Source organism: Furipterus horrens, unplaced genomic scaffold (genome assembly GCF_987537825.1).
Source record: "Furipterus horrens unplaced genomic scaffold, mFurHor1.1.pri manual_scaffold_5, whole genome shotgun sequence".
Classification (NCBI taxonomy): Eukaryota; Metazoa; Chordata; class Mammalia; order Chiroptera; family Furipteridae; genus Furipterus; species Furipterus horrens.
The window spans coordinates 159145993-159171370 of record NW_028327175.1 but is presented as its reverse complement, the minus strand read 5'-3'; the positions used below and the strand labels follow the sequence as shown (position 1 = coordinate 159171370).

Sequence of the window (25378 nt, the reverse complement as noted above, 5' to 3'; positions counted from 1 at the left end):
GGAGAAGAGGAAGAGCAAGAAATTGAAAACTTATGTGAAAAAATAATGGAGGAAGACTTCCCAAATGTTGTGAAGGAAAAAGACATACAAGTCTAGAAAGAGTCCCGGGCGAGCTGGACCCAGAGGGGACCACACCAAGACACACCATGATTAAAATGCCAAAGGTGAAAGATAAAGAGAGAATCCTAAAAGCAGCAAGAGAGAAGCGGAGAGTTGCCAACAGATAAAATTTTTAAGTCAATGATCAATATTACAAATGATCTTGGGCAAGCAGTTTCGGTTTCCTCATCTGTAAAAAGTTAAAGAGTTCTCTATATTGTAAAAGCTTAAAGTCTGACTTCCCTACTAGCACAACTTAGCTGAACCTCCAGGGGGCCTTTGAAAATCCTCTGATCTATGAAACCTGTGAATTCAAAGGAAGTCAAACTCTACCCTTTCCTGTCACCTCCATAGTTTTGTGTGTGTGTGTGTGTGTGTGTGTGTGTGTGTACGTGTGTGTTGGGAGCAGGGGCAAGCATGGCAATGGTCATTCAGATGGGGAGGGCTGCAGGATCAGAGTGCTGGGAAAACTCTGCCCCAGGTCACATGATTAATACTCTTCAAACCACCCGGACTCTGTCCGCTGCTCCCATAGCCCAGCCTCCCCCCACCTCCATCCTTCAACACACTTACCTCCCTGGGGGAGAGACACTTCGGCAGTTTTTACTTTCTCTCTCCATCCCACCATCACAGATGCTCTGAGATTGTGGCCCTCTGTAGGGCAGGCCTCTGGGTCCGCTCTATGTGCTGATCAACTCCTTCCATAGGCAGATGCTCCATAGGAACCCAGAACTTCCCAAGAATGCCTCAAACATCTGCCCCAGAAGGAGGAGTTAGGGAAGAGGGGTTTCCATGGTAGAATAAGCGTGAAGCACTGGATTTTTTTCCTGCATCCTGGATGTAGACAATCAGCAAACCAAGGTCGCCCAGAAATATTTCAGTAAAGAAACCTGTTTAAGAGTGGTTTCCAAACTCACTTAGCTAGGAAACTTTCTTTCATGTAATACCTATTTACATGTCATGGAGCTAGTGTTTCTATACACATTTAGGTCAGTGCTATTAACTTCCTTGCATTTATAGTTTTCCTTTTTAAATAAAAAGGGAACTTTTTATTTCTAAGAGAAAAATATTCATGTAATATGCTAGCATTTATGTAAAAAGTAGGAGAGGATACTTCTATACATATTGATTGTAGATGTATAAACTATCTCTGGAACGATTTAGGGAACTAACTGGTCACTGTAGCTGTTTCTAGAGAAGGGAAATGGGTGGCTCGGGTCAGGGGAAAGGGAGACTTTTTACTGTGTACCATTTTGTATCATGAGGATATGTTACCTAGCAACCCATTAAGTTAAAATCAAATTAAAATAATAGGTACTGCCCTGAATGGGTAGCTGGGTTGGTTAGAGCATTGTCCTGATACACCAGGGTTGTGGGTTTGATCCCAGATCAGAGCACATACAAGAATCAACCAGTGAATGCATAAATAAGTGGAAAAACAAATTGATGTTTCTCTCTCTCTCCCTTCCACTCTCTCTCAAGGCAATAAAAAATAAAATAAAACAGGTACTAAAAATAGTGATACTTTAAAATATATAAAAACATTCACAAGTGCATGTGCACGCACATGCACACACACACATGCACGCACACATACCAGCCATAATCAACACCAGAGATATCATAACCACTGTTAATATTTGGTGTTGTACTTCAGTCTCACTTGTCTATTTTTGCTTTAGTTGCCCATGATTTTGGTGTCATAGTCAAGAAATCATTGCCAAGACCTACGTCATTAGGGTCTTTTTCTATTTTGTTTAAGGAATTTTACAGTTTCAGGTACTACATTAAGCTCTTAATCCATTTTGAATTGATTTCTGTGTATGGTGGTGTAAGGCAAGGGTCCAATTTCATTCTTTTGCACGTGGATATATCCAGTTTTCCCAGCACCATTTGTTGAAGCTATCATTTCCCTGTAGTGTATTCTTGACACCCTAATCAAAAATCAGTTGACTGTATATGGGTTTATTTCTGGACTTTCTATTCTGCTGCATTGGTGTCTATGTCTGTCTTCATGCCAGTATCCTACTGTTTCAATCACTGTAGCATTGTAACATTAAAAACAGAAAGTGCAATGCCTGCAGATTTGCTTTCCTTGCTCAAGGTTGTTTTGGATTTTCAGGTTCTTTTGCAATCCCATATAAATTTTGTTGTTTTTTTCTGTTTCTGTAAAAAAATGTCATTGAGATTTTGATAGGGATTACACTAAATCTGTAGATCACTTTGGGTAACATAGACATTTTTAAAATATCAAGTCTTTTATTCCATAAGAATAAGATAAAATAACCTTAAATTAACCTTAATTAAATTAGATAATACAGGTCATATATGAAAAGCCCACTGCTAACATAGTAATCAATGGGGAAAAACTGAAAAGCTTTTCCTCTAAGATCAGGAATAAAACAAGGATGTCCATTCTCACCATGTCTATTTAACAGTCCTGAAAGTCCTAGCCAGAACAATTAGGCAAGAAAAAGAAATAAAAGGCATCCAAATTAAAAAAGAAGTAAATTTATCTATTTGCAGATTACATGATCATATGTAGAGAAAACACTAGAGACTCCACAAAACTATTTTTACAAATAATCAACAAATTCAGTAAAGTTGCAGGATACAAAATCAACATACAAAAAATCAGTTACATTTCTATATACTATCCAAAAAGAAAATTAAGAAAAGAATCCCATTTACTATAGCATCAAAAAGAATAAAATCTTTTGGAATAAAGTTAAGGAAATGAAAGAACCTATAAACTGAAAACTATAAAACACTGATGAAAGATAAAGCAGACACAATAAATAAATGGACAGACATCTTGGTGCTTGTACTTTGTACTTTTCAATGTGTTTTCACAGATAAGTATCTCATCCAGCCTGATGCCAACTCTGTGAAGTAGAAAGGGCAGATAAATGCTCACCAAAAGACAAGGAATCCAAAGCCTCAATAGGTCTGGATGAGAGGCTGGTCACTCAACTGATCAATGACAGAGGATTAGATCTGCACAGCCCTCAGTTTCTTTCTATGGTCTTACTCAGATGACAGACCACCACTTAATGAGCACCAATGGCATAGAGCACAGCAGGTCCATAGGGGTTATATAACCCCTCAAAGGTACCGCCACTGCAGGCAACAATCCTGATGGAAGATAATGCCCACACAAGGCTGGGAAATACAGGGTGGGGCAAAAGTAGGTTTACAGTTATTCGTATGGAAAATAATATCATAATTAATAAAAAATAATACAAGAATAAACTCTTTCATAAGCCCTGGCTGCTGTGGCTCAGTGGATTGAGCGTCGTCCTGTGAGCCAAGTGTCACTGGTTCGATTCCCAGTCAGGGCACATTACTAGGTTGCACGTCAGGTCCCCAGTTGGGGGCACAAGTGAGAGGCAACCACACAGTGATGCTTCTCTCCCTCTCTTTCTCTTTTCCCCTCTCTCTAAAAATAAAATAAATGAGCAAACAAATAAATTATTTTTTTTAAAAAAAGAATAAACTCTTTCATGTACTCACCACTGTAAACCTACTTTTGCCCTGCCCTGTATTTTCTATGGCTCATGTTAAACAGATTATAAATTTAATCATATACACAGATGTACACTCTACTACTAAATACTCTTCAGTGGCCTCAGGCTCAAATCCACACCCCTCAGTATAGCAGTCAAGGCCTGTCACAGGCCAGTCCCTCTCCAGGCCCTCGTGCCACTGCCTACCTCCCACTCCATGCATTGACTGTGCTCAGCTGCTATGGTTCCCCATGTGGGTCATTACCTGGGACACTTATCCTCCCTCTTTGTTTAATATGTATTTCTTGTTCTGATTGGGTAGCTCAGTTGCTTAGAGCATGGTTCTGATACACCAAGATTGCCAGTTAGATTCCCAATCTGATCCCTGGTCAGGGCACAACAAAAATCAACCAATGAATGCATAGATAAGTGGAACAATGAATCAGTGTTTTTCTTTCTCTCTCTCTCTCCCTTCCTCTCTCTCTAAAAAATCAATAAACTAAATAATTAATTTTAAAAAGTTTTTTAATGCACTTCTCATCAAGCTAACATCTACTAGTTCTTAGTTTAGGCATCACTTCCTCCAGAAAGTCTTTCCTGAAAACAGGTGTGTATATACACACACACACACACAACTCTTGGTCAGCTTCTATTGCTCCCTATAACTCTGTATCACTTATTCGTCCATCTGACCCCTAGACTATGAGCTCCTTGAGGTCAGGACATGAGCCCTTTCCCCCTCTGCATTGACCAGTGCAGGACCAGGCACAGAGTAAATGTTTGATGCATACCTAACAAATGTGAGAGCAAGGGAGGCCCAGGATGATGTTGTTGCTCCGTTGCTCCAACAGATGCAATACTACAGATGCTTCAAAAGGGGGAACAGTATTACAGAATCAAACTGTCTGGGCAGGACTAAGGGGAAGGTACAATTTCCCTGCTTGTGGAAGATATCTTAAGTGACTTCAATGTGAGCTTTCATCTGTTCTTCCCTTGACCTCCTGATACAGGTGACAAGGAGGTTGATCCAGCCACAGGCTGCTGCAAAGCCAGGAGCAGGGAAGCCTCATCCAGTCAACAGAGCCAAAGTGAGCAGTAACCTGTTCTCAACTTTAGACTCAGAGGTCCAGAGAAGTGAGCTAACTGACCTGAAGATTCCCAGCAACTTAGCAACAGGTTTAGTTCCACACTTGGGCACTGGATTCCCAGTTCAGGCCTCCTCCTGCAGCACCAGGCACCCTTTGGGACCTGTGCTGAGGCACAGGACAAAAGAGAGCTGTGTACCTGACCAGCACCAAGGAGTCTAGAATATAACAGGAAGGACAGGACAAAAAGACAGAGATCTTGAAAATAAACATGTGCCAGACTAGCAATAATTAGCACAGATCCCAGAGAAGACAGGCGATCTAGAGAACAAGAACTTAGAGGCACGTTTTCTATTTTCTCCATGCTGGAGATACCATGTGTTTATTTTCCAGACTTTGACTCTGGACAAGGCCCAAGCTGAGAATTCTTGGGTATCTTATTTTCAAAACAACCTGCAAAGTAGCTATTATATCCTCATTTGTACCATGAAGTCAATAGAGCTGAGAAACATGAAGTAAGTAGCTCAAGGTCCCATAGCTTAAGTGGCAGCACAGGCATTTGAACCCAGGTTTTCTCCACTAACCAGAGTGGTTCTGGGTTATGTGAAAATTTTAAACTATAGCTTTTAGTGACACTTCAAGTCTCAATTTTGCCATCTGCACCTGAAAATAATTTTGCATTGGTGTTCTTCAGTAGTAATGCACATGAGATTCACAAGGGTATTTCAAAAGTTCCATGCCTGGTACAATGAGAGAAGGAAGACGACCATGTTTGAAAACAAACAAAAGCATGGAGCTGACCAACAAACTTTCTAGAACATTCACCTCTCAGTCAGCAGCAGAAGAAATAATGAAAATGTCTAAAACTCAGGAATGAGCCCTGGCCAAGTAGCTAAGTTGGTTGGAACATTGTCTCAATGTGCCACAGTTGTGGTTTCAATCCCCAGTCAGGGCACATGTAGGCATCAACCAGTAAGTGTATAAATAAATGGGACAACAAATCAATGTTTGTTTCTCTCTCTCTCAAAAAAAAAAAAAAAAGTCTTGCTAAAACTCAAGAATGACTCAATACTTTCCTTTTCCTTGAAGAGCAACAGACATGTAAGTACACCAGTGGTAAGAGACACTACTACTGACAGGCATGGGGAAAACCAAAGAGGACCCAACTCAGGCACCCAGCAGAAGGAACAGCATGCAAAAACAACCTACATGAGAGCCCAGCTTGTTAAGAGGACAGCACCCACCTTTGGCGGAAGGGAAAATGTGATAGTCAGTTTTACATGTTAGCCTACATAAGCTACAGCCTTGTTTTTTAAACGGTAACCCAGGCATTGCCGTGAAGCTATTTTATAGATGTGATTAGTAAGGGAGATTACTCTACATAATCTAATCTAAGTTTCAATCAATTGAAAGGCCTTAAGAGCAGAACTGAAGAATTCTACCTATGAGTAGCATCTTTGGCTTGTGCCTGAGATTTCCAGCCTGCCCTTCATGATGGCCAGACCTACAGATTTCAGACTTGCTTTGCCAGCCCCCACAATCACACAGAGTCAATTCCTGGTAATCAGTAGGTTCTGTTTCTCTGATTGAACCTTGACTGATATAGGAAGGCAGGCATCTTTCTAGAAGGTGGAAAGAAAGAGGAGGCTTAGGGTGGAAATGTCTTAGAGAGCCTCGCAGTACATGTTAAAGGCTCTGGACTTTTCCTGAAAGACTAAGGGAAGCAGCAGATGGGATCTGAGCAAATAAAGAGCAGAATTAGATCTGTCTTTCAGAGCATCATGAGCCTGTCTACCTGCAGGATGGAGAATGAACAAGAGCGTACAGGGTCACACAGGAGATGGCACCACAGAAAGGGAGGAAGCTGGAGCCATAATTCACATAGGAAACGGTGTGATCTTGGGTGGACAAAAGCCCAGTAGTGGAAATGGAGAAAAGGGGATGGATCTGAAGGACACTGAGGACTGAACCTCATGCAACCTGGTGACCTACTGGCCTGGGGCAACAGAAACAAGGTAGAGTAATCCAAGCTGATTTTCAGGTGAATGGCTCTTTTTATCCCACTAGACCTCAATACTACATGGTAGCAACTAGAGGTGTCTTCTCTTACCTACCAGTTGCTTAATCAAAACATGGAGCCGGAGATTCTCATTAACTACACAGATGCTAATATAGATCATCCAGCTTGATAACAACAATATTCTACAAGACACCCTGGTGTGAGCCCTCTGGCTTTTTAAAACTGAACCCTTCAACTGCCCCTGCACGGAATAAGGTAAAAGGCAACATCTGGCAGAACAAAGCCAGAAAAATATGGCTGGAAAGATCGTGGGTGGGAAGGAGGGAGGTGAGAGCAGGGGCATGGTCAGAGCAGCTGTTTCTGCCCTTTTCTGGGCCTTGGAGTGGACTAAAAAGCCTGGTGGGAATCTGATAGCCTCTCAGGGAGCATGAGTGCTGGTGAAAAAAACCAGGGCCTTTACAGGAACCCTGGGAGGGCTGGTGGTGAATAGAAGGAAAGGCAAGAAACCCTAGCAACACCAGTCAAATCACAGCCTTCATTCTGTTTCCTGTCTGCAAAATGGGCAGAATTTTTCCAGTTTACCACCTAACAGAAGAAAAGGGATAATCAAGCTAGAAAAGATGGGGGAGAAACCAAGAACTGTCTGGAGAGGGTAGAAATGGAACATAGGCATTTGTTCTTGATGACTATCTAAACGATCTTGTCATGACCAGGAGCTTCTCTACAACCTAGACATTGCTCATTAACAGAATGACATTTTAGAAGGGGAGAAAAGACAGGAATTAAAAACATTCATTACTAGGGTTTTGCTTCCAGTAATGGTGAACGAGATCCTGTTAGACCAACCCTTTTGCCAATAACAACTATAACTCTGGACAAAATATGAAAACCTTTACCTGAAGGTACTAAAGAGCAACAAAAACCAGGTAGAAACTGAAGAGGTCCTCCTGAAAAGAAATGGCACTGGATACGTTTTCATTTTTTACAGCTCTTCACCTAAATGCAGGCCCCATCAGGAGCCAGGCCAGGAGGCTAAAACTTTGATAGAAACCCACAGTCTTATTAACTTAAAGAATCTAAGGACACAGTTTGGAGTGGCTACAGCAGAAGGAAAGTAGTGTTGGAAAAGACTGAATCACAGATATGAAACCCCAAATTTTGCATAAAAATTCAGCCTGGCTCTGGCTGGTGTAGCTCAGTGGATTGAGTGTCAGCCTGCGAACCAAAGGGTCGCCAGTTTGATTCCCAATCAGGGCACATGCCTGGGTTGCAGGCCGGGTTCATGGCTAGGGGTGTGCAATAGGCAACCACACATTGATGTTTCTCTCCCTCTCTTTTTCATTCCCTTCCCCTCTCTCTACTAATAAATAAATAAATAAATAAATAAATGATCTTTTTAAAAATGTGTAAAAAAATATAAAAATACAAAAAAAAAAATTCAGCCTGACTTTATAGCTAAAATATGAACTACATATGCAATGGGCACCAGGAGCCCACCATAAGAGATTTTAGCTGCCATTTACTGCAGGGGAGATAGTGTTCAAAGTTTGGAGTCCAGCCAAATGTAGTACCCCGTAAAATAAACAAACAAAAAACAATACCATATAGAGGGACATACAATCCAGAGTCTCTACAACACATCACTCATAATGCCAGAGGTATAATCCACAGTACTAGACAATACAGAGACAGGAAAATGTGACCTGTTCAAAGAAAAGGCAACCAATGAGACTGACTAACCCTGAGATGACCCAGCTGTTAGAATTATAAGTATTTTAAAGGAACTGATATAACTATGCTGAGAGATCAGATATGCTGGTAATGAACAAATTGGAAATACCATGAGAGATTTTAAGATATTTATTTTAAGATAACCAAATGGGATCTACCCAAAAATAAAAATATAAGTCCATACAAAGATTTGCACAGAGATGTTCACAGCAGCATTATTCATGGCCAAAAAGTGGAAACAACCTAAATACGCATCCACTGATAAATGGATAAACAAAATGTGGTATATCTACACAATGGATTTTTATTACTCAGTCATAAAAATGAATGAAGTTCTAATACATGATACAACATGGATAAACCTTAAAAACATTATGCTAAGTGAAAGAAACCAAGCACAAAAAAACCACATATTGTGATTCCATTTAAACAGAATATCTAGAACAGGCAAAGTAATAGAGACAGAACAGAAGGTAGATTAGTGGTGGACAGCAGTTATGGAGCGGAATAGAAAGGGATTGCTAGCTCTGGAATTAGATAATGGTGATGGTTGTACAACATTGTGAATATCCTGAAACCCATTGAATTATGCACTTTTAAATGGTAAATGTTATGCTATGTGAATTATATTTCAATTTTTTTTTAAAGGTGAGGTAAAATATTATGGGAAACTGGGTGCTGAATATAGAACTCTAATATCTTTGCACTTTTTCTATAAATCTAAAATTATTCCAAAATACAATTTATTTTAAAATAATACCATTTATAAAGTTCTTAGGAATATAAACAACAAAATATATTCAAGACCTGTACACTAAAAAGTATATTAAGGACACTCAAACAGAGATATACCACATTCATGAAATATTAAGATGTCAATTCTCCCAAAATTAGGGTGACCAGTTCTCACAGTCTGCCTGGGATGAAGGAGTTCTCAAGATGGCAAGACTATAACTTCTAAAACCAGGGCAATCTCAGGCAAACCAGGATGAGTTTCTCGTCTAACTTCATATTGATCTACTGTTTCAATACAATCCCAAATAAAATCACAGCTGGATTTTTTTAAAGAAACTGGTAAGCTGATTCTAAAATATATAGGGAAAACAAAGAACCTAGAGTAACCAAAACAATTTTTTAGGAAGAAGAAAGTTGGAAGACTCACAAAATCTGATTTCAAGTCTTACTATAGTAGGTACAATAAGACAGTATGGTATCGGTGAAAGAATAGACTCAAGTTCAATGGAAACAGACCCTGATACAGTCAACTGATTTTCAAAAAATTTGCAAAGGCAATTTAGTAAGAAAGGCTAGTCTTTTCAGCAAACTATCCTTGAACAATCAGACACCTATATGCAAACAAACAAACAAAAACCTCAACCTAGACCTCATATCATTGACAAACATTAACTCAACATGGGTCAGAGACCTAAATGTAAAACCATAAAACTTCTAGAAGAAAATTATTGGGTTAGGCAAAATTTCTTTATAGAGGAAGCAAAAGTACAACCCATAAAGGAGTAAATACATCACTCAGACAATCGAAATTTAGAACTCCAAAAGATACCACAGTAAAACTGAATAAACAAGCCACTGGCTAGAATGCAGTCACAAAGCATATCTCTAACAAAGGACTGGTATTTAGGATATATAAAGAACTCATACAATTTGATGATAATAACAAATAATAATAAATATTAGTAAAAAGACAAACAATCCAGTAAGAAAGAAAAAGACTTGGACAGGCATTTCACAATGGAAATTGATAAGCACACGAAAAGTGTTCAGCCCTGGCTAGGTAACTCAGTTGGTTAGAGCATTGTCCTGATATGCTAAGGTTGTGGGTTTGATACTTTGTCAGGACACATACAAGAATCAACCAATGAAGGCATAAATAAAGGGAACAACAAATAGATGTTCCCCCTCCCACAAAATCAATTTAAAAAAAACAAAAAACATAACCTACTCAGTAAGTTCTGCTAGGTAAGAGCCCAAGAAAAACAGAAGCATAAAAAAACTTGTACATTAATATTCACAAAAGCTTTATTAATAATAGCCATAAACCGGGAATATCCCAGGTGTCCACTGAAGGGAAAATGGATAAACTGTGGTATATTCATAAAATGGAATTCTTCTCAGCAATAAAAAGGAACAAACTAGCAATACAAGAAAGATGACTCTCAGGAACATAAAGCTGAATAAAAGAATCCTCACATAAGAGTACATACTAATGATTTCATTTACATGAAGTTATTGAACAGGCAAAATTTATGGTTAAAAAAAATCAGAAGAGTGGTTACTTATGAGAGCAGGAGCAGAGGTGACTGGGAAGGGGCAAAAGAGAACTTTCTTGGGTAATGATAGTGTTCTAAATCCTGCTTAAAGTTTGGGTTAGCCCTGGCTGGTATACCTCAGTGGATTGAGCACCAGCCTGCAAACCAAAAGGTCTTTGGTTTGGTTCTAGTCAGGACACATGCCTGCGTTGTGGGCAGGGTCCCTGGTTGTGAGAGGCAACCACCCATTGATGTTTCTCTTCCTTTCTTTCTCCCTCCCTCCCCCTCTCTGTGAACATAAATAAATAAAATCTTAAAAAAAAAAAAAAGTTTGGGTTACACTCATTTATTTATATATTTGAAAAATGCATCAAATACTACACTTATGATTTGTGCATTTCATTAAATATAAATTTCATCTTAAAAACTGAATCGGCTACTAAAACCTACAAGATGCTCTACTGCCTGCCATTCAAGGCAGGACCTCAGAAACAAGACAGAATAGGAGCTGGACCACTCTCTCTCTTTACTATCTCTGCGCACTCCCTATGCCATTCCCTAAGTCACAGAATAAGTCAGACAACATTTTGGATGTTTGGTGCCATCAGGAAAGAGTACTGGTCTCTACTCTTCAAGGGCACTTGCAGTTTTGCCTGATCTGTAGTATCCAGCTTCCAAAGTGCACATCAGGAAACTCTGGCCTAACTAAACCAGAGGCAGAGCCTGTACTGCCCACACATCTCTGTGCAATGGAGAAGACTGTGAACCAGCCAGCTTCCTGAACATAGCTTCCCTCTCTGCCATCCCCTCTTTTTTTTCCTTTTTTTCCTCACCCAAGGATATTTTTCCCATTGCCTTTAGAGGAAGAGGAAGAGAGGAAGAGACAGAGAAACATCAATGTGAGAGAGAAATATCAATTGGCTGCCTCTTACATGTGCCCCAACCGGGGACGGAACCACAACCCAGGTATGCACCCTGACTGGGAATCAAACCAAGTGAGACACACAGGTCAGGGCCAACTACCCCACCTTGAAATGAATGTGGAAGAAACAAATTGATTCCATTTCCTCCTTGAGAACATGCAACTCTGAATGAAAGATACATAAAAACATAGAAACAATGAATTAATGAGACAACAAATTAATGAAGCAAGTATTTTAAGAGCCATAGGCATTCTTATTCAATGAGGAAAGATGGAAGGCCATAATGGGGATGAAAGAGTAGATACCTCAGCTATAAATTTCAGGAGAAGGGAACAAACTTGTTTGGCCAAGTGGCCTTCCCCTCCCTTACCCTGGGAAGCCATCATCAATCTTTCACTTACCTAGTATGTATGGATCCAGAGTAACAACTGATTCACCCAAACAAATACAGGTGTCCTCCACCCCTACCACCTGCAGTGGCTCAGCTAGGTAAACAGATGTGTTTCCCTCCAGCTTCCAGAGCTCACCTCTTTCATCTGCTAATGTCATTTGCTAATTTAAAAGAAAGAAAAGGGAAAGAAATAAAAAAGAAAACACTTGAGCACAAAAGAACAGTTAGCTCCAGGTTACCATGCTAAAGGTCCTATGCTGTACACCTGAAACAATATAAAATAATACTGAATGTCAACTGTAATTGAAAATAATATAAAAAATAAAGATCCTATTTCCTTCTGTTTAGGGAAATGCTCTCAGCCTGGGAAATATTTTCTTACCAGCGGGAAGATGAGGTAGAGAAAGTGAAGAGGGAAAGAAAATGCACAAAACATGGATAAAACAAACTCCTACAGAACTCAGAATCAGGTCTGCATCTGCAGCTGGGGTCACTTCTGTCTGTTTGGTCATCATATCTTATGAGGTCCCATGAGCCTCAGGTCCAGAAGAACCCTGGGAGCACAGTGGGTTTATAAATCTCATGGCCATACTTCTTTCCCTGCCAGCATTTTGTCTCAGGGAATATTCCTTATGTCCAAATACTTTTATGAAGGAGTAAGTACACCTTAAAAAAATATATCAAAGAGACCACATTGATCTAACCAAACTGATCTTTCATGTCTTTTTCTAGTATTCTGCTGGTTCCCACAAAATAACAAGCTGGAATAGTGCACAGCTGCTCTTCCCTTGCATCCCTGGAAACCCATTTTAGCTTCTGGAAGCGAATGCTGCCAGATTCAGGAGAGCAAGTGGACTGAAACTCCCAAGTTCTTCTGGGCAAGGCAGCTCCTCCTGCCTTCACGACCTTCTGGGGCTCTGCGATGGCCCAAGAGCTGCGTTGATGCCTTCTCTCTTCTGCCCTGACCCAAGGACCCCAAGTTAGATTAGTAATTAGCCATTCTATTCAAAACAACCTCTCCCCATGTGAATCCACTGACCTTCACCAAATAAAGTTCTTTCCCTATTTTGCTCCTCAAAATGTCCCAATAGGTGGTTTTGTACAATTCCAGCTAAATGTCTTATTTCTAATCAGGACTCTGTTAAAAACCTCAAAATCATTTCTGCCAAGACACCCAAGTCAGGGGTGATGACCCAGCATAAATACCACTGTATTATTGTACATTCCATAGAGTACAGTGCCCACTGCATCCATAGTTATGCAATGAGGTAGCATTACCTAGTCAGTGGAGAATTGGAGCATTTGGTGATGCATTCACTTTGTCCACTGCATCTTTCAGATGACAGCAAACAGGGCCAACCCAGGACCCAGCATTCACCACTGCTCCTTGGACCCCAGGTAGTGGCAACATGGCTGCCTCTCGCTCCGCACAAGCCCTCTCTATTTCACCCTCAGGTCTAGACCCCAACTCCACCTACCCCCTTTCTGCAATACATGCATGCTTATCCTCCGAAAGGGGGTGGGGGAACCAGAGAATGCAACTGCTAATTCAAACCAGAAAAACCGAGAACACAGAACTGAAAAGAGTTTTTCATTCAGCCTGTCTGAAAGACCCCTTTCCCAGTGAGAATGTTGGCTTTCAGAGCCAAAAACCTATTTTCTTCACTCAGTCCTGCAAGTAAAAGATGAAATGTTATGTGGCTTTGCAAATGAGCTCTTTTTTTGCTCATAAGGGAAGAAAAAGGCTGTGTGGTGGGGTGGGGGTGGGGTGATACCAGACAGAATGGTAAAGCATGGAGGAGGTGACAAGCCCAGGTTTAACCTCACTGACCTGGGGTGTAGAGACATCATCTCTGAGTAGCTGATGCACAACATCAAGTGCCTCTTACCCCTGGGGACTAAAACAAATGTTTTTTATTTGCTGCTCCTCCTCTGAGGAGGAGGATTTATGGACTGAGAGTGGGGTTCCTTGGTAGGAGTCAAAATTCTGGGCTGGAACAACTGGTGACTTGTCAACAGCACACCACCAAATCGTTGTCACAAGCCCACATAAATGCAGGTGGACAGAACCAGGCTGTGACAGGGAGCTGACAGCCTGCCTGAGTTTGGTGGACGGTGCCAGAGAACACTCATTCAAAGGTAGAGTGGTTTAGTTTCTCAAATGAGAAGCTATTTTCACGGGCAAAAAGCTGCTGTCTGTCTTTGAACAAATGGGCTCTCTGAAAAGACTGGAAAGGAGGAATTCTATTTAGTCGATGGGATGTGTCCAGAGAGCCATTTGTCATTTCTGTTACCCAAGCAATTAACACCCCCAAACCTTCTGCTAGGCCCTGATCCAAGACCAGCACACCATCCCATACAGCAGTATATGAAAACCACAAACTTTGCTCCAAGTCTGTAATAAAATTTAAAACAAAAACAAACAAACAAAAAAGGCAGTCAGTTTACAATCGGTAAATTCTGGTCAACCCTTAGGGCTCCCCATGGGGCAAAGACAGAGGTCCCTATTTCCTGACCGAACCTCTGGCTCCTCAAACACAAAGTCTTTCTCCGCAAAGCACCGCTTTTCTAAGTAGAAAGTTCCTTTGGCCAGGAACCTGTGAGCGCCCCTGGCTGAAAAGATTGAAAGAATGGAGGCCTCCTGGAGTTGGCCCAGGGCAGCGGCCAGGAGTAGCTCAGAGGGCACAGCTTCAGTGTCCCTGTTGGAGCGAATGCCTTGGGATGACAGTCCTCCTCCAGCTAACCGGGCCTGTTTTCTCATCCCTCATTCCCCCCACCCCCGCCCCGCTCCCGCTCCCTTAGAGTTAAGCCGGCAGTTACGCGCGCCCCGGTAACCATGGCTCGGTCCCCACAGATCTCGCGGGGCGCCCCTCCCCTCCTGGCCCCGCACTCACCCACCGCCCTGATGCAGAAGCCGCTGGGCGGGCGCAGCGCCCGACGGCACCAGGCGTCGCGCAGCACCTGCAGGCTGGCGGGGGGCGCGTGCACCAGCAGCACCCCTCGGCGCAGCCAGCCCTGGAAGGTCAGCCGCGAGGCGGCGCGCGCCAGCCTCGAGTTCCAGAAGCAGCGCGAGTTGGCGCGGCGAAAGGCGCAGAACACCGCGCGCCCACCGGGGTCCTCCGCGACCCCCGGCGCCTTGGGCGCCTCCAACCTGCATAGCACCAACGCCAGCGAACCCGGCGCCAGCTGCACGGGCTGGGCCATGCTGAAAGGGCGGTCGCCGCCTGCAGCCTAGCGCATCGGCAGGCTGGCGGGCCAGCGGGCATGCAGGGCGGGCAGCCCTAGCGACTGAAGCGTCGCACGCCTGGCGGGAGAGATCGGTTTACTGCGCGCGGCGCCTGCTGTCCAGAGAACTGGGCTCGAGGGGGCGGGGTCAGCGATGCTCCGCGGGGCAGGGGGTGGGGCGGGACGTGTGGCCGTAGGGCTGGCTGCTGCTCTCACCCACGAGGCGCCCAATAAGGGTTTCCCAGTACCTAGTTACCAGGTCACTCTCCACACCCTAGCCAGGGCTCTGCCCTCCCCGCCCCGCGACTCCCCTTACTTCCCAACTTCCCAGCAGCCCGGAGCTCCCCTTGCTCCCATGGGCCTGCACTGGACCTGTGCCAAGTCCTACAGGAGCCCCGCAGCCCCCAGAGAGCTGAGCCGCCTCCAACGGCATTTTACTTACCCTCTCTCTAAGCTTCGGCGTACTGTCCTGTAAAATGTTGAGTTGGGATTCTAGCCTAAAGACCTTTTCGCCCAACTTTCTAAGGTTCTAGGATCTGATCCCGCCCCTGGGACATTGGAAATAAGGAAAATAAAGTGTTCCAGAGGTGCCCTGGGTTGGATCTGGGGATACTTGTGATCTGACAGAGCGCTGTAGCCAGTGCGTCAGAGCAATGAGAGACAATCCAGATGCACTGAGTGGGGGCTCGGTGAGGAAGAATAGGCAGAGAGGAAGGGCATTACTACTTTACAAACGGGCAGTAGAAGAGGGCGCAGAGGTGCTTGGCAAGACCTGGGCCTCATTGCAGACGCCCCACTCCCTCACTACCCATCACCAATTACAACTGTAGTAATCTGAGGTCATTATACCTGGTCCCTAGTAAGCCATTATCACAATAAATTATAGATGAAGTTATTAAATAACAATCACTAACATTTATTGAACACTGTATACTGGGGCATTAATGTCACAACTCCGTATTAACTTCTGTTAGCATCTATGATTTACAAATGAGGAAACTGCAGCTAGGTTCGAGCAAGATGTGTATCCCAGTCACGAAGGTAGTAAGAAATGGGGTCAGGAAACTGCCAAACCAAGGTTCCCTCTGACAAATAAATATGACAAAATTTTCAGTTCAAATAAGCATGCAAGCCTGAGAGAACACTTTTACATCTGAATTCTGACTCTAAGATGGATGGATGGATGGATAAATACAGCACAGAGCCCAAATGAACTAAACTCCTCAGTCTGTATAATCCACAGGGAGAACAAAAGCTCCTCCTCAGAATTCTCTCATCATGAGTAACTACGACTTTGAACTCCATAGAGTAGCATCCAGTATAGTGTTTTCTACATAATAATTATGACAATGGTGATTCCCATTTACTTTCAGCTTACTCTCTGCCTAGGGTTTTACATGTGGGATATAAGTTTATTTTCAAAATTAACCCTCTGAAAGGGGGTAATATTATTAAGCCTCATCTTCCACAAGAAAAACAAAAGTGTAGAAAATTGAGGCACACAACTAACAGATGGTGAAACAGAGATCCCAATATCTCCCTACCCACTCACCTGGCTTGAAGGGGAGGTCGGAAGACGTCACCCTGATTCACTGGACCTGCCTGGTGTGAAAAAATTGTTCTGAACTTGATTCTCTTGCCCAAGAATTTTAACTGGAAATACCCAGAGACAATCAGACCCTTGTTAGAAGGACCTGTAGCTGCAAGGATGCCCCAAGGTAGACCCAGCTATGAAGTTTCATGGCCTGAAGTTATGAGATAGAATTGTCCTAAGCTGTGGAAACTTTTGTTCAAATGTTCAAATTTTTCCCTTATTTTATTTAATCTAGTCCAGTTAATAAAGAAGGGGGAAAGGAAGTTAAAATAAAAAATTTAAACTGTACAGCCAAATATGTATCCACTCATTTTTTCTAAGGATCAGCTACCTATCCATCCCCAAATTCTCAAACTCCCACAAAATGGAACATGTCTTAAATGTTAAAAGGAAAACTACAGGCCTCCAACCTAAATGGCCTGTATTACATGGTGAAAGTAGAGAAATGGAACTTCTCAGGGACCTTCCATCTTTGTGGTCCTTGCACACAAGATGCAGAAACATTCGTTCTCCACTTTAAGAGGCACAGACTAGTTAACTAAACTAAAAATTCTCAGAATAGGGGGATTTTTAATTTTTTTACAATTTCAATGGACTCCATGCTTGAGAAAGGACAAAATAATACTAACACTACATACAAATCAAAATGGTATGCTAGGCAAGTCATTTAAAAAGTTGACAGAAATTTATATACTTACACAAGACAATATCTCAAATATATTTTTAGCAAAAAAAAAATGCAAATAGAATAGTAGGTCTAGTATGCTAGACCAACTACTGTGTTAAAAAAATAAAAAATAGCTTATCTTGGTCAGGTAGCTCAGCTGGTTAGAGCATCATCCTATTACACCAAGGTTGTGAGTGCGATCCCCAGTCAGGGCACATAAAAGAATCAACCAGTGAATGCATAAATAAGTAGAACAACAAATCAATGTTTCTCTCTCTCTCTCTCTCTCTCTCTCTCTCTCTCTCTCTCTCTTTTCCCCTTCCTCTCTCTAAAAATCAAGAAATAAAAATAATAAAAGTTGTGTTTTTTTTTTAAGAAAAAATGGGCACATATATTCATGTACTGTAGCTGGAAAATCTGTAGAAGGGTAAGGGTGCATTAGAAGCTGGTGATAACAATGGTTACCTCTAGAGAAAGGAACAGAGAATAGGGTAAAGGGAAGCTTTTTTTCACTGTGCATTAATTACCATGTGTAAATACTTGTTCAAAAAATACTTTCAGAAATACATATCAGGACATTAAGATATTATCTCTGGTCATTTTGGCAAATGGGAATTTTAACAACTCACAATTTACTTCACTTTTCTCCTCTCCTATTTCCAGATGATCCTTTTCTTGTCCCCCTTATCATGTCTGAAATTCCTGTCCAGATAATCCCAACCTAGGAAGACGTGTCTCCAGATTCACTGATAAGGCACATCCCATTATCACATTTCTGTGAAGATTCTTTTAGCTCATCCAATTTGCTGTTCATTACTTTCTTTCTTTCTTTTTTTTTTTTTAACTATTCTCCTTTTCAATCTTTTTTTAAAAAAGATCTTATTTATTTTTAGAGAGATGGGAAGGGAGGGAGAAAGAGAGGAAGAAAAACATTGGTGTGTGAGAGATACATCAAATTGGTTGCCTCTCATACGCCCCCAACCAGGGACCTGTCCTGCAACCTAGACATGTGCCCCTTCAGGGATTTGAACCAGTGATCTTTCAGTTCACAGGCTGGCGCTCAATCCACTAAGCCACACCCATCAGGTCTCGCTGTTGATTTTAAAAGGACAGTGGCCTTGCATGGGACAGGACACAGGATCTGTAAAGAGCTTTGGGGCTTCAGTACCTTTGAGGAAGATTAACATGGCTTGTCCTAGAGAGGAGGGAATGGGAAGCTAGTGCCTTTAATTGAATTATGTAGTGACATTGCTGGGAAATACTTTTCTAAAGACTAGCCCATATGAACGAGTACTTGCTGATACTTTTTCGGAGACTAGACCAAGGGGTTGGCCATGAGAACAACAATGAAAGGGTCTCTGAAGCAATACCATAAACCATTGTGTGGCCCTCTCGGAGCAAACACAGATCTTCAGAGCTTGGTAGTCAGTGGAGGTGAAGGAGCAGCCCTTGACATCAGTACAATGTGGCAGTATGTGCCAAGGTAACTATAATGAGCATCCTGGGAAAAGACCAGGCCCCTTTCCCCAGTTTCTGCATACCCTACAAATCCCAACATTGTGTTTTTGTATTTGTATTTGTTTTTGTTTCTTGACAACCCCAAAACATGATTAAGAGTCAATCTTTGGCCAAGTCTGGCAAATGGTATTTGGAAATTGATTTTATTTGGTTTAGAAAACTGGGCCTGAAAAAGAAGTTCACACTTGTACATTATAATTGCTATAGAAGGTAAATTGGATCACTGATGCTCACCTGTGCCTGGTGCCTTTCCTAAGCAGAACATTCAACGCTCTTCACACCCTGACTCCAGCCTGTCTTCCTAGCTTCTCCATTTCCATTCCTGCCCTCCTTTCTTATTACTCACCAAGAATCTTGTGATCCAGCAACCCAAAATTACACACCTTCCCAAGCAGATGCTCCCATGTCTTTGCTTACACAATTCCATCGGCCTAGAAGGCCTTTTCTCTTTCTACCAGGTAGTATCCTACAAAGCCTAGCTTATAAAGCCTGTGACACATCCAGAAAGATTTCATCTATTCTTGGAGTACATTGCTAACACATGTGTTGAGGACTATAAGATTTAGTTACCTGTCCCATCGGTCAACCTGAGAGTCCTTGAGGGCCAGGCTCCTGCCTGATTCATCTCTGTGACCCAACACATAGCCCCATGGCTGGGCTATAGATTCATTCCACCTAAGTCAAATCTAATTTAACTAATGCTTTTTCCAGGATAACTGTGCCCTTGCTGCTTTCTCACTGGTCTGGTGTCACTACACACAAACACATTTCTGGTTTCAGGGTGAATCACAGGAAGATCTGGTTGTTCAACACTCAATGCCCAGGGCAAAGTCTCAAGGACAGGCACACCCAGGACTCACACCCCCGGGCACCTTGATTTCAGTGACTTGTCTGGAGTCTGCTCACAACACACATGTTACACTGAGGATGATGTTTGGATTAATCACCTTAAAATTTTTTCCACATCAAATTCATCAGACTGAAGTTCCTATGCCTTAATTTGGAAAAATTAAGCCTTAACACTAAGGCTGCTTTAGAAAGCACTTCCTATTTGGATTCTCCTTATTATAATCATTTCCACTTCTCTGACACCTTTCTTTCCTTTATCAGGAAAAAAAAAGAAAAAAGAAAAAAAAAAAAAAAGCCCTGGAGGCTTTTGTTTCTATTTCTCAAATGAAAAAGTGAGATTTTGCTAAGCAACTGTGTTGATTCAAAGGGCAGAAAAAAGGAGGTGAGGGCAGGAGATGACAATTAATGCCATTTCTTTAAAAAAATTTTCTTTTTATTATTAACCTTTTTATATGCTTAACTTAGATAGGACTCTGGACCACACTAGCTTTATCTGTAAAATGGGAGTAAAAATATTTGGCTGACCTGAAGGATTTCTTAGGGTCCCTTCCAGGCTCAGGATTCTACAGCTCCACTTTCACACCCAAAGATAGAAACCTAATGTATTTCAAATAGTCATTGAATCCAATGAGGTAGTAAGAGCTAGGTACCCCCCAAGCTGACTCTGATTTGCCTTAAACAATTCACTTCTTTATCTTTCCAATGGCAAAAGGCCAAAAAAGAAAATAGTATTGGAGAAAAAAAGGTTCTTAGCTTGGAAAAGGCTAAGAATACTAGGAATCCCATGGTTCTGATGCGACAAGTGTTAAAGAAAAATTATTCTTCCCTGACCGGGGGGGCTCAGTTGGTTGAGCATTGTCCTGCAAACAGGGCATATGCCTGGGTTACAGGTCAATCCCCAGTTGGGGCATGTACCAGAGGCAACTGATAGATGTTTTTTTCCCACACCGATGTTTCTCCCTCTCTTCCCCCGCTCTAAAAATAAACAAAATATTTTTTAGAAAAGAAAAAAAATTTTATTCTGACATTTGTTAAAATGGTAAGGAAGACTTTATTCAAGATTATTGCAAAGTCTAGAGGGAGGGGGGGTAGGAAAAGGGGGGATAGAAGGGGTAGGGTCTAGTCAAGGAACATGTATAAATGACCCATGGACGTGGGCAACGGGGTTGGGGATTGACTGTGGGAGTGGGGCAGAGTAGGGGAGAGCAATGGGCTAAAAGATGCGACAGCTATAATAGAAAAATAATAAAAAAATAAAATAATTATTACGAAGTCTAGACAGCAGACAGCTATAAAACAAATACAGCAAAGAGCAGGGGATTTTTGCCAATGAGCAGAATGAGTGCATTAGTGAATAGAAAATTACTAATGGAAGACCTTAAAGAGTAGGTGTATTCTTGCTAAACTGACCTAACAGAAATCTTGCTAATGGCAGATCAAGGATTTATACATCAAAAGTGGGGGATGAACTGATCAGATATCAAGGGTGGAGGATCTCAATTAAATTGATTTAGCAGGATTCTTGATAAGACTGGCTGGGCAGGCAGAAGACAGGATGGGGCCCAAGGCCAAAGCCTCATAGGAACCTGACCAAAGTATGGTCAAGAGCCTTTGTTGGGAGCCTTTAAAAACTTCTTGTTACTCTGCCCCTCCCCATTATATTAAAGAATTAATACCTAAAAAAAATTAAAAACTTCCCATAGGTTGGGGGGAGGTGGAGGAGGATATAGAGGGGATAAATGGTGATGGAGGGAGACTTGACTTCGGATGATGAACACACAGTGTAGGGTACAGATGATGTGCTGCAGAGTTGTGCACTCAAAACCTGTTTAATTTTGTAAACCAGGGTCACTCCAATAAATTCAATAAAAAGGAAAAAATAAATAAAACATCCCATAATCCCATTTTTGTTTGAGAAGTAGGGAACTGGGATAATTATTATTATATTAACAGAAATTTTATCTAGATAGTGGGATTACAAGCAATTTTTACTCGAGTTTATTTCTATACTTTCCAAAAATTTTATAATAAACGAAAGCCCCAATAACTTCGGTTGAAAAGAAGTTAAGGCAGCTGGCTCTCCTACACTGGGGCCGTCAAAGCCAATAAACTTTCTAACCAAAATGAAGAGACTCCATCACTCTACTTCCCCATTAAACTCAGGGTCAGAGGGCAGATCTCAGAGGTGGAAAAAATTACTTCCGGAAAGAAAGTTGGAGCACCAGCCTGTCAAAAAAGCATGCAACTAAGTGCCCTGGAGCCAGAGCAAGTCAGCAAAATTGGAAACAGGGAAAATCAGATTAACTCTTTCCTGACAGCACCCTTTACACCCCCCAAAAGGAATAAAGTATGGAGGTCTGAGGCAAGATGCCAAAACCAGTCCCAGGATTTTAAAGGAGAAACCACTTCTCTTCAGTTTTATTACAGCCAAGGGGGTAAAGCTGGGCCTCAAACTCCACTATTTACATGCAAATCAGATTTAAAAAAATGAGTTGGCCCAGCTCCAGGTGCTCAGATCTCAAAGGAACTGTTTCCAGAAGGCCACTGCCTTCTAGCTACAAGTCTCTTTCCTCTGTGTTCTTATGAAGGGAGGGAAGAAAAGATACTAAGGCATCTCACTCAAGCACTGAAATTCTCAGAGTTTGGGAAACAAACTGTTGCTTTCCCTGTTCTCACAATCCACCTGTTACCAGTTGTTTAAGCTTAACAGCAGGAATCCAGGATTACCTCTTGTTCATCCACATACATGCTCCAGAATGCCTCCACAGAGCTCTGCTCAAAAGCAAGGAAATGGCCCCCTTACTAAAATGGTAAAGAACAAAAGAGTGAGAGGGGAGCCCTAGCCCTTCAAGTTAGTACCAACCAAACCTGGCTTAGTACTAAACAGATGTAGTTCATTCAGCATTCTACAGAGGATCCAAAGGAAATATGAGACTTTGTAGAAATATTTATTAAGCCTGCTAAATTTCAGGTACTGCTTTGGGTAATAAAAAGGAAGACACAAAGATAAGCATTTTCATTAGTTCAAATAGCTTACAAGCTAGTAGTTTTGTTTTTTTCTTTCTTTGAGAAACACTGATCTGTTGTGCCACCCATTTATTCATTCATTGGTTGATTCTTGTATGTGTCCTGACCTGAGATTGAACCTACAACCTTGGCATATTGGAACGACGCTCTGATGCTCTAACCGAGTGAACCAACCAGGGCCAAGCTAGTGTTTTTCAAAATATCAGAGCCTTCATAACAAATTCATGACAAGAAAAACAAAGCAGGGGAAGAGGGAACTTAAAAGAGACTGAGAGGCATGTCAACCAACGCAATGGAAAGTGTGGACCTTATTTGGATCCCAATTTGAACAAACGAAATGTAAAACAATTTATTAGAAATTTGAACATTGAATGGATATTTGATATAAAGATGAAAGGAAAAACAAAGGAATGCATGAAATATAATTTATGAAGAAATAAATAGGCTCTACTTTACTTTTTAAAGTATATTTTCTTGGTTATGCTATTACAATTGTCCCAATTTTTTTCTCTTTGTCCCTCCAGCCATCCCCTTTCCTCCAGCAATCCTACCCCTCCTTAGTTCATGTGCAGCATTATGCATGTAAGTTCCTTGGCTTCTCTATTTTCTATACTGTTCTTAATATCCCCCTGTCTTATTTGTACCCACAATTATGCTTCCTAATCCCTGTACCTTTTCCCCCATTCCCCCCATTCCCCCCATTCTCCACCTCTCCCCTTCCAGCTGATAACCCTCCAAATGATCTCCATACCTATGATTCTGTTCCTATTCTGGTTGTTTGCTTGGTTTTTGTTTTGTTTTGTTTTGTTTTAGATTCAGTTGCTGATGGTTGTGAATTTGTTGCCTTTTTACTGTTCATCATTTTGATTTTTTTCTTAAATGAGTCCCTTTTACATTTCATGTAATAATGGCTTGGTGGTGATGAACTCCTTTAGCTTTACCTTGTCGAGGAAGCACTTTATCTGCCCTTCCATTCTAAATGATAGCTTTGCTGGATAGAGTAATCTTGGTTGTAGGTCCTTGCTTTACATCACTTTGAATACTTCTTTCCAGTCCCTTCTTGCCAGCAAAATTTCTTTTGAAAAAGCAGCTGACAGTCTTAGGGAACTCCTTTGTAGGTAACTGTCTGCTTTTCTCTTGCTGCTTTTAAGATTCTCTCTTAGTCTTAAACTTTGGCATTTTAATTATGATGTGCCTTGGTGTGGTCCCCTCTGGGTCCAACTTGTTTGGGACTCTGTGCTTCCTGGACTTGTATGTCTATTTCCTTCACCAAATTAGGGAAGTTTTATTATATTTTCAAGTAAGTTTTCAATTTCTTGCTCTTACTCTTCTCATTCATCATCTCTGATTCCGATTTTAGCGTGTTTGGAGATGTCCTAGAGTCTTCTTTTACTATCCTCATTTTTTTGAATTCTTGTTTCTTCTTTCTGTTCTGGTTGAATGTTTATTTCTTCCTTATGTTCCAGATCTTTGCTTTGAATCCTGGCCTCCTTCTTTTCATTATTGGTTCACTGTAGATTTTTCTTTATTTCACTTAGTGCCACCTTCATTACTTCCTTTATGTTGTTGCCATACTCAATGAGTTCTCTGAGCATTCTGATCACCAGTGTTTCAAGCTCTGCATCTGATAGGTTAGCTATCTCCATTTTGCTTAGTTCTTTTTCTGGAGTTTTAATCTGTTCTTTGATTTGGGCCGTGTTTCTTTGTCTCCTCAAATTGGGAGCCTCCCTGTGTTTGTTTCTATATACATAGAGTTGCTTTAACTCCCTGTCTTGGTAGCACGGCCTATTGTTGAAAAGGTACCAGGAAATCGTGTGGGTTGGAGACTTAGGTAATCACCAGGGTTGGGCAACCTGCTTCACTGTTTTGTGGCTCTGTGTGGGGGGAGGGGACTGTACCACTGCCTGGCTTCTGGAGGTTTTCCCAGCACTCACCCTGTTTCAGTCACTTCATCCACTCCCCGTATGTGACTGGTCCCCTTCCAGCTGTTGCCCTGTGTTGAATCCCAGAGTGAGTAGGTTTGCATATGTTTTAAGACCATGCAGGTCCTTTAAGCAGGGTTTTCTGAAAATCTGGCAGTTTCTTCCACTGCCCTAACCCCCACTTGTTTTTACAGCCAGGAATTATGGGGATTTACCTTCCTGACACTGGAACCCTGGGCTGTGCAATCTGACCTGGGTCTCAGATCACTTGATCCCGAGATATCCTTCCCAACTTTTATCCAGCACACATGAATGTGGGACTGCCTGTGCCTGTCCCGGCACAGCCATTTCCTGTCAGTCTCACCCTGCACCTCTCTACCCATCCCCACTCCTCCTAACCGTCAGGATGAATGTGGCTTCTTTAAATCCTTCGTTTGATTTTCTGACAGTTATGAGTTTTATTTGTCTTGAGACTTAGTTGTAATTCTTTTTGTTGTTGTACAAGGAGGTGAAGTGGCCTACCTACACATTCATCTTGACTAGAAGTCTAA

At 41.7% G+C, this 25378-nt stretch overlaps 1 protein-coding gene across 3 annotated transcripts in view; it reads right to left on the bottom strand.

Moving 5' to 3' along the window:
- Positions 1-15317, bottom strand: part of STOX1 (storkhead box 1) — a 60986-nt gene extending 45669 nt beyond the window's left edge. For 2 of the 3 annotated variants that reach the window (XM_090279431.1, XM_090279430.1), the window contains exon 1: positions 14920-15265. In XM_090279431.1, coding sequence (XP_090135557.1) covers positions 14920-15229 — 310 coding nt within the window. In that variant the 5' untranslated portion in view covers positions 15230-15265. Of the gene's footprint in view, positions 1-14919 lie in introns of all 3 variants that reach the window. The other variant, XM_090279429.1, reaches the window with a different exon arrangement.
- Between the last annotated feature and the right edge of the window lie 10061 nt (positions 15318-25378).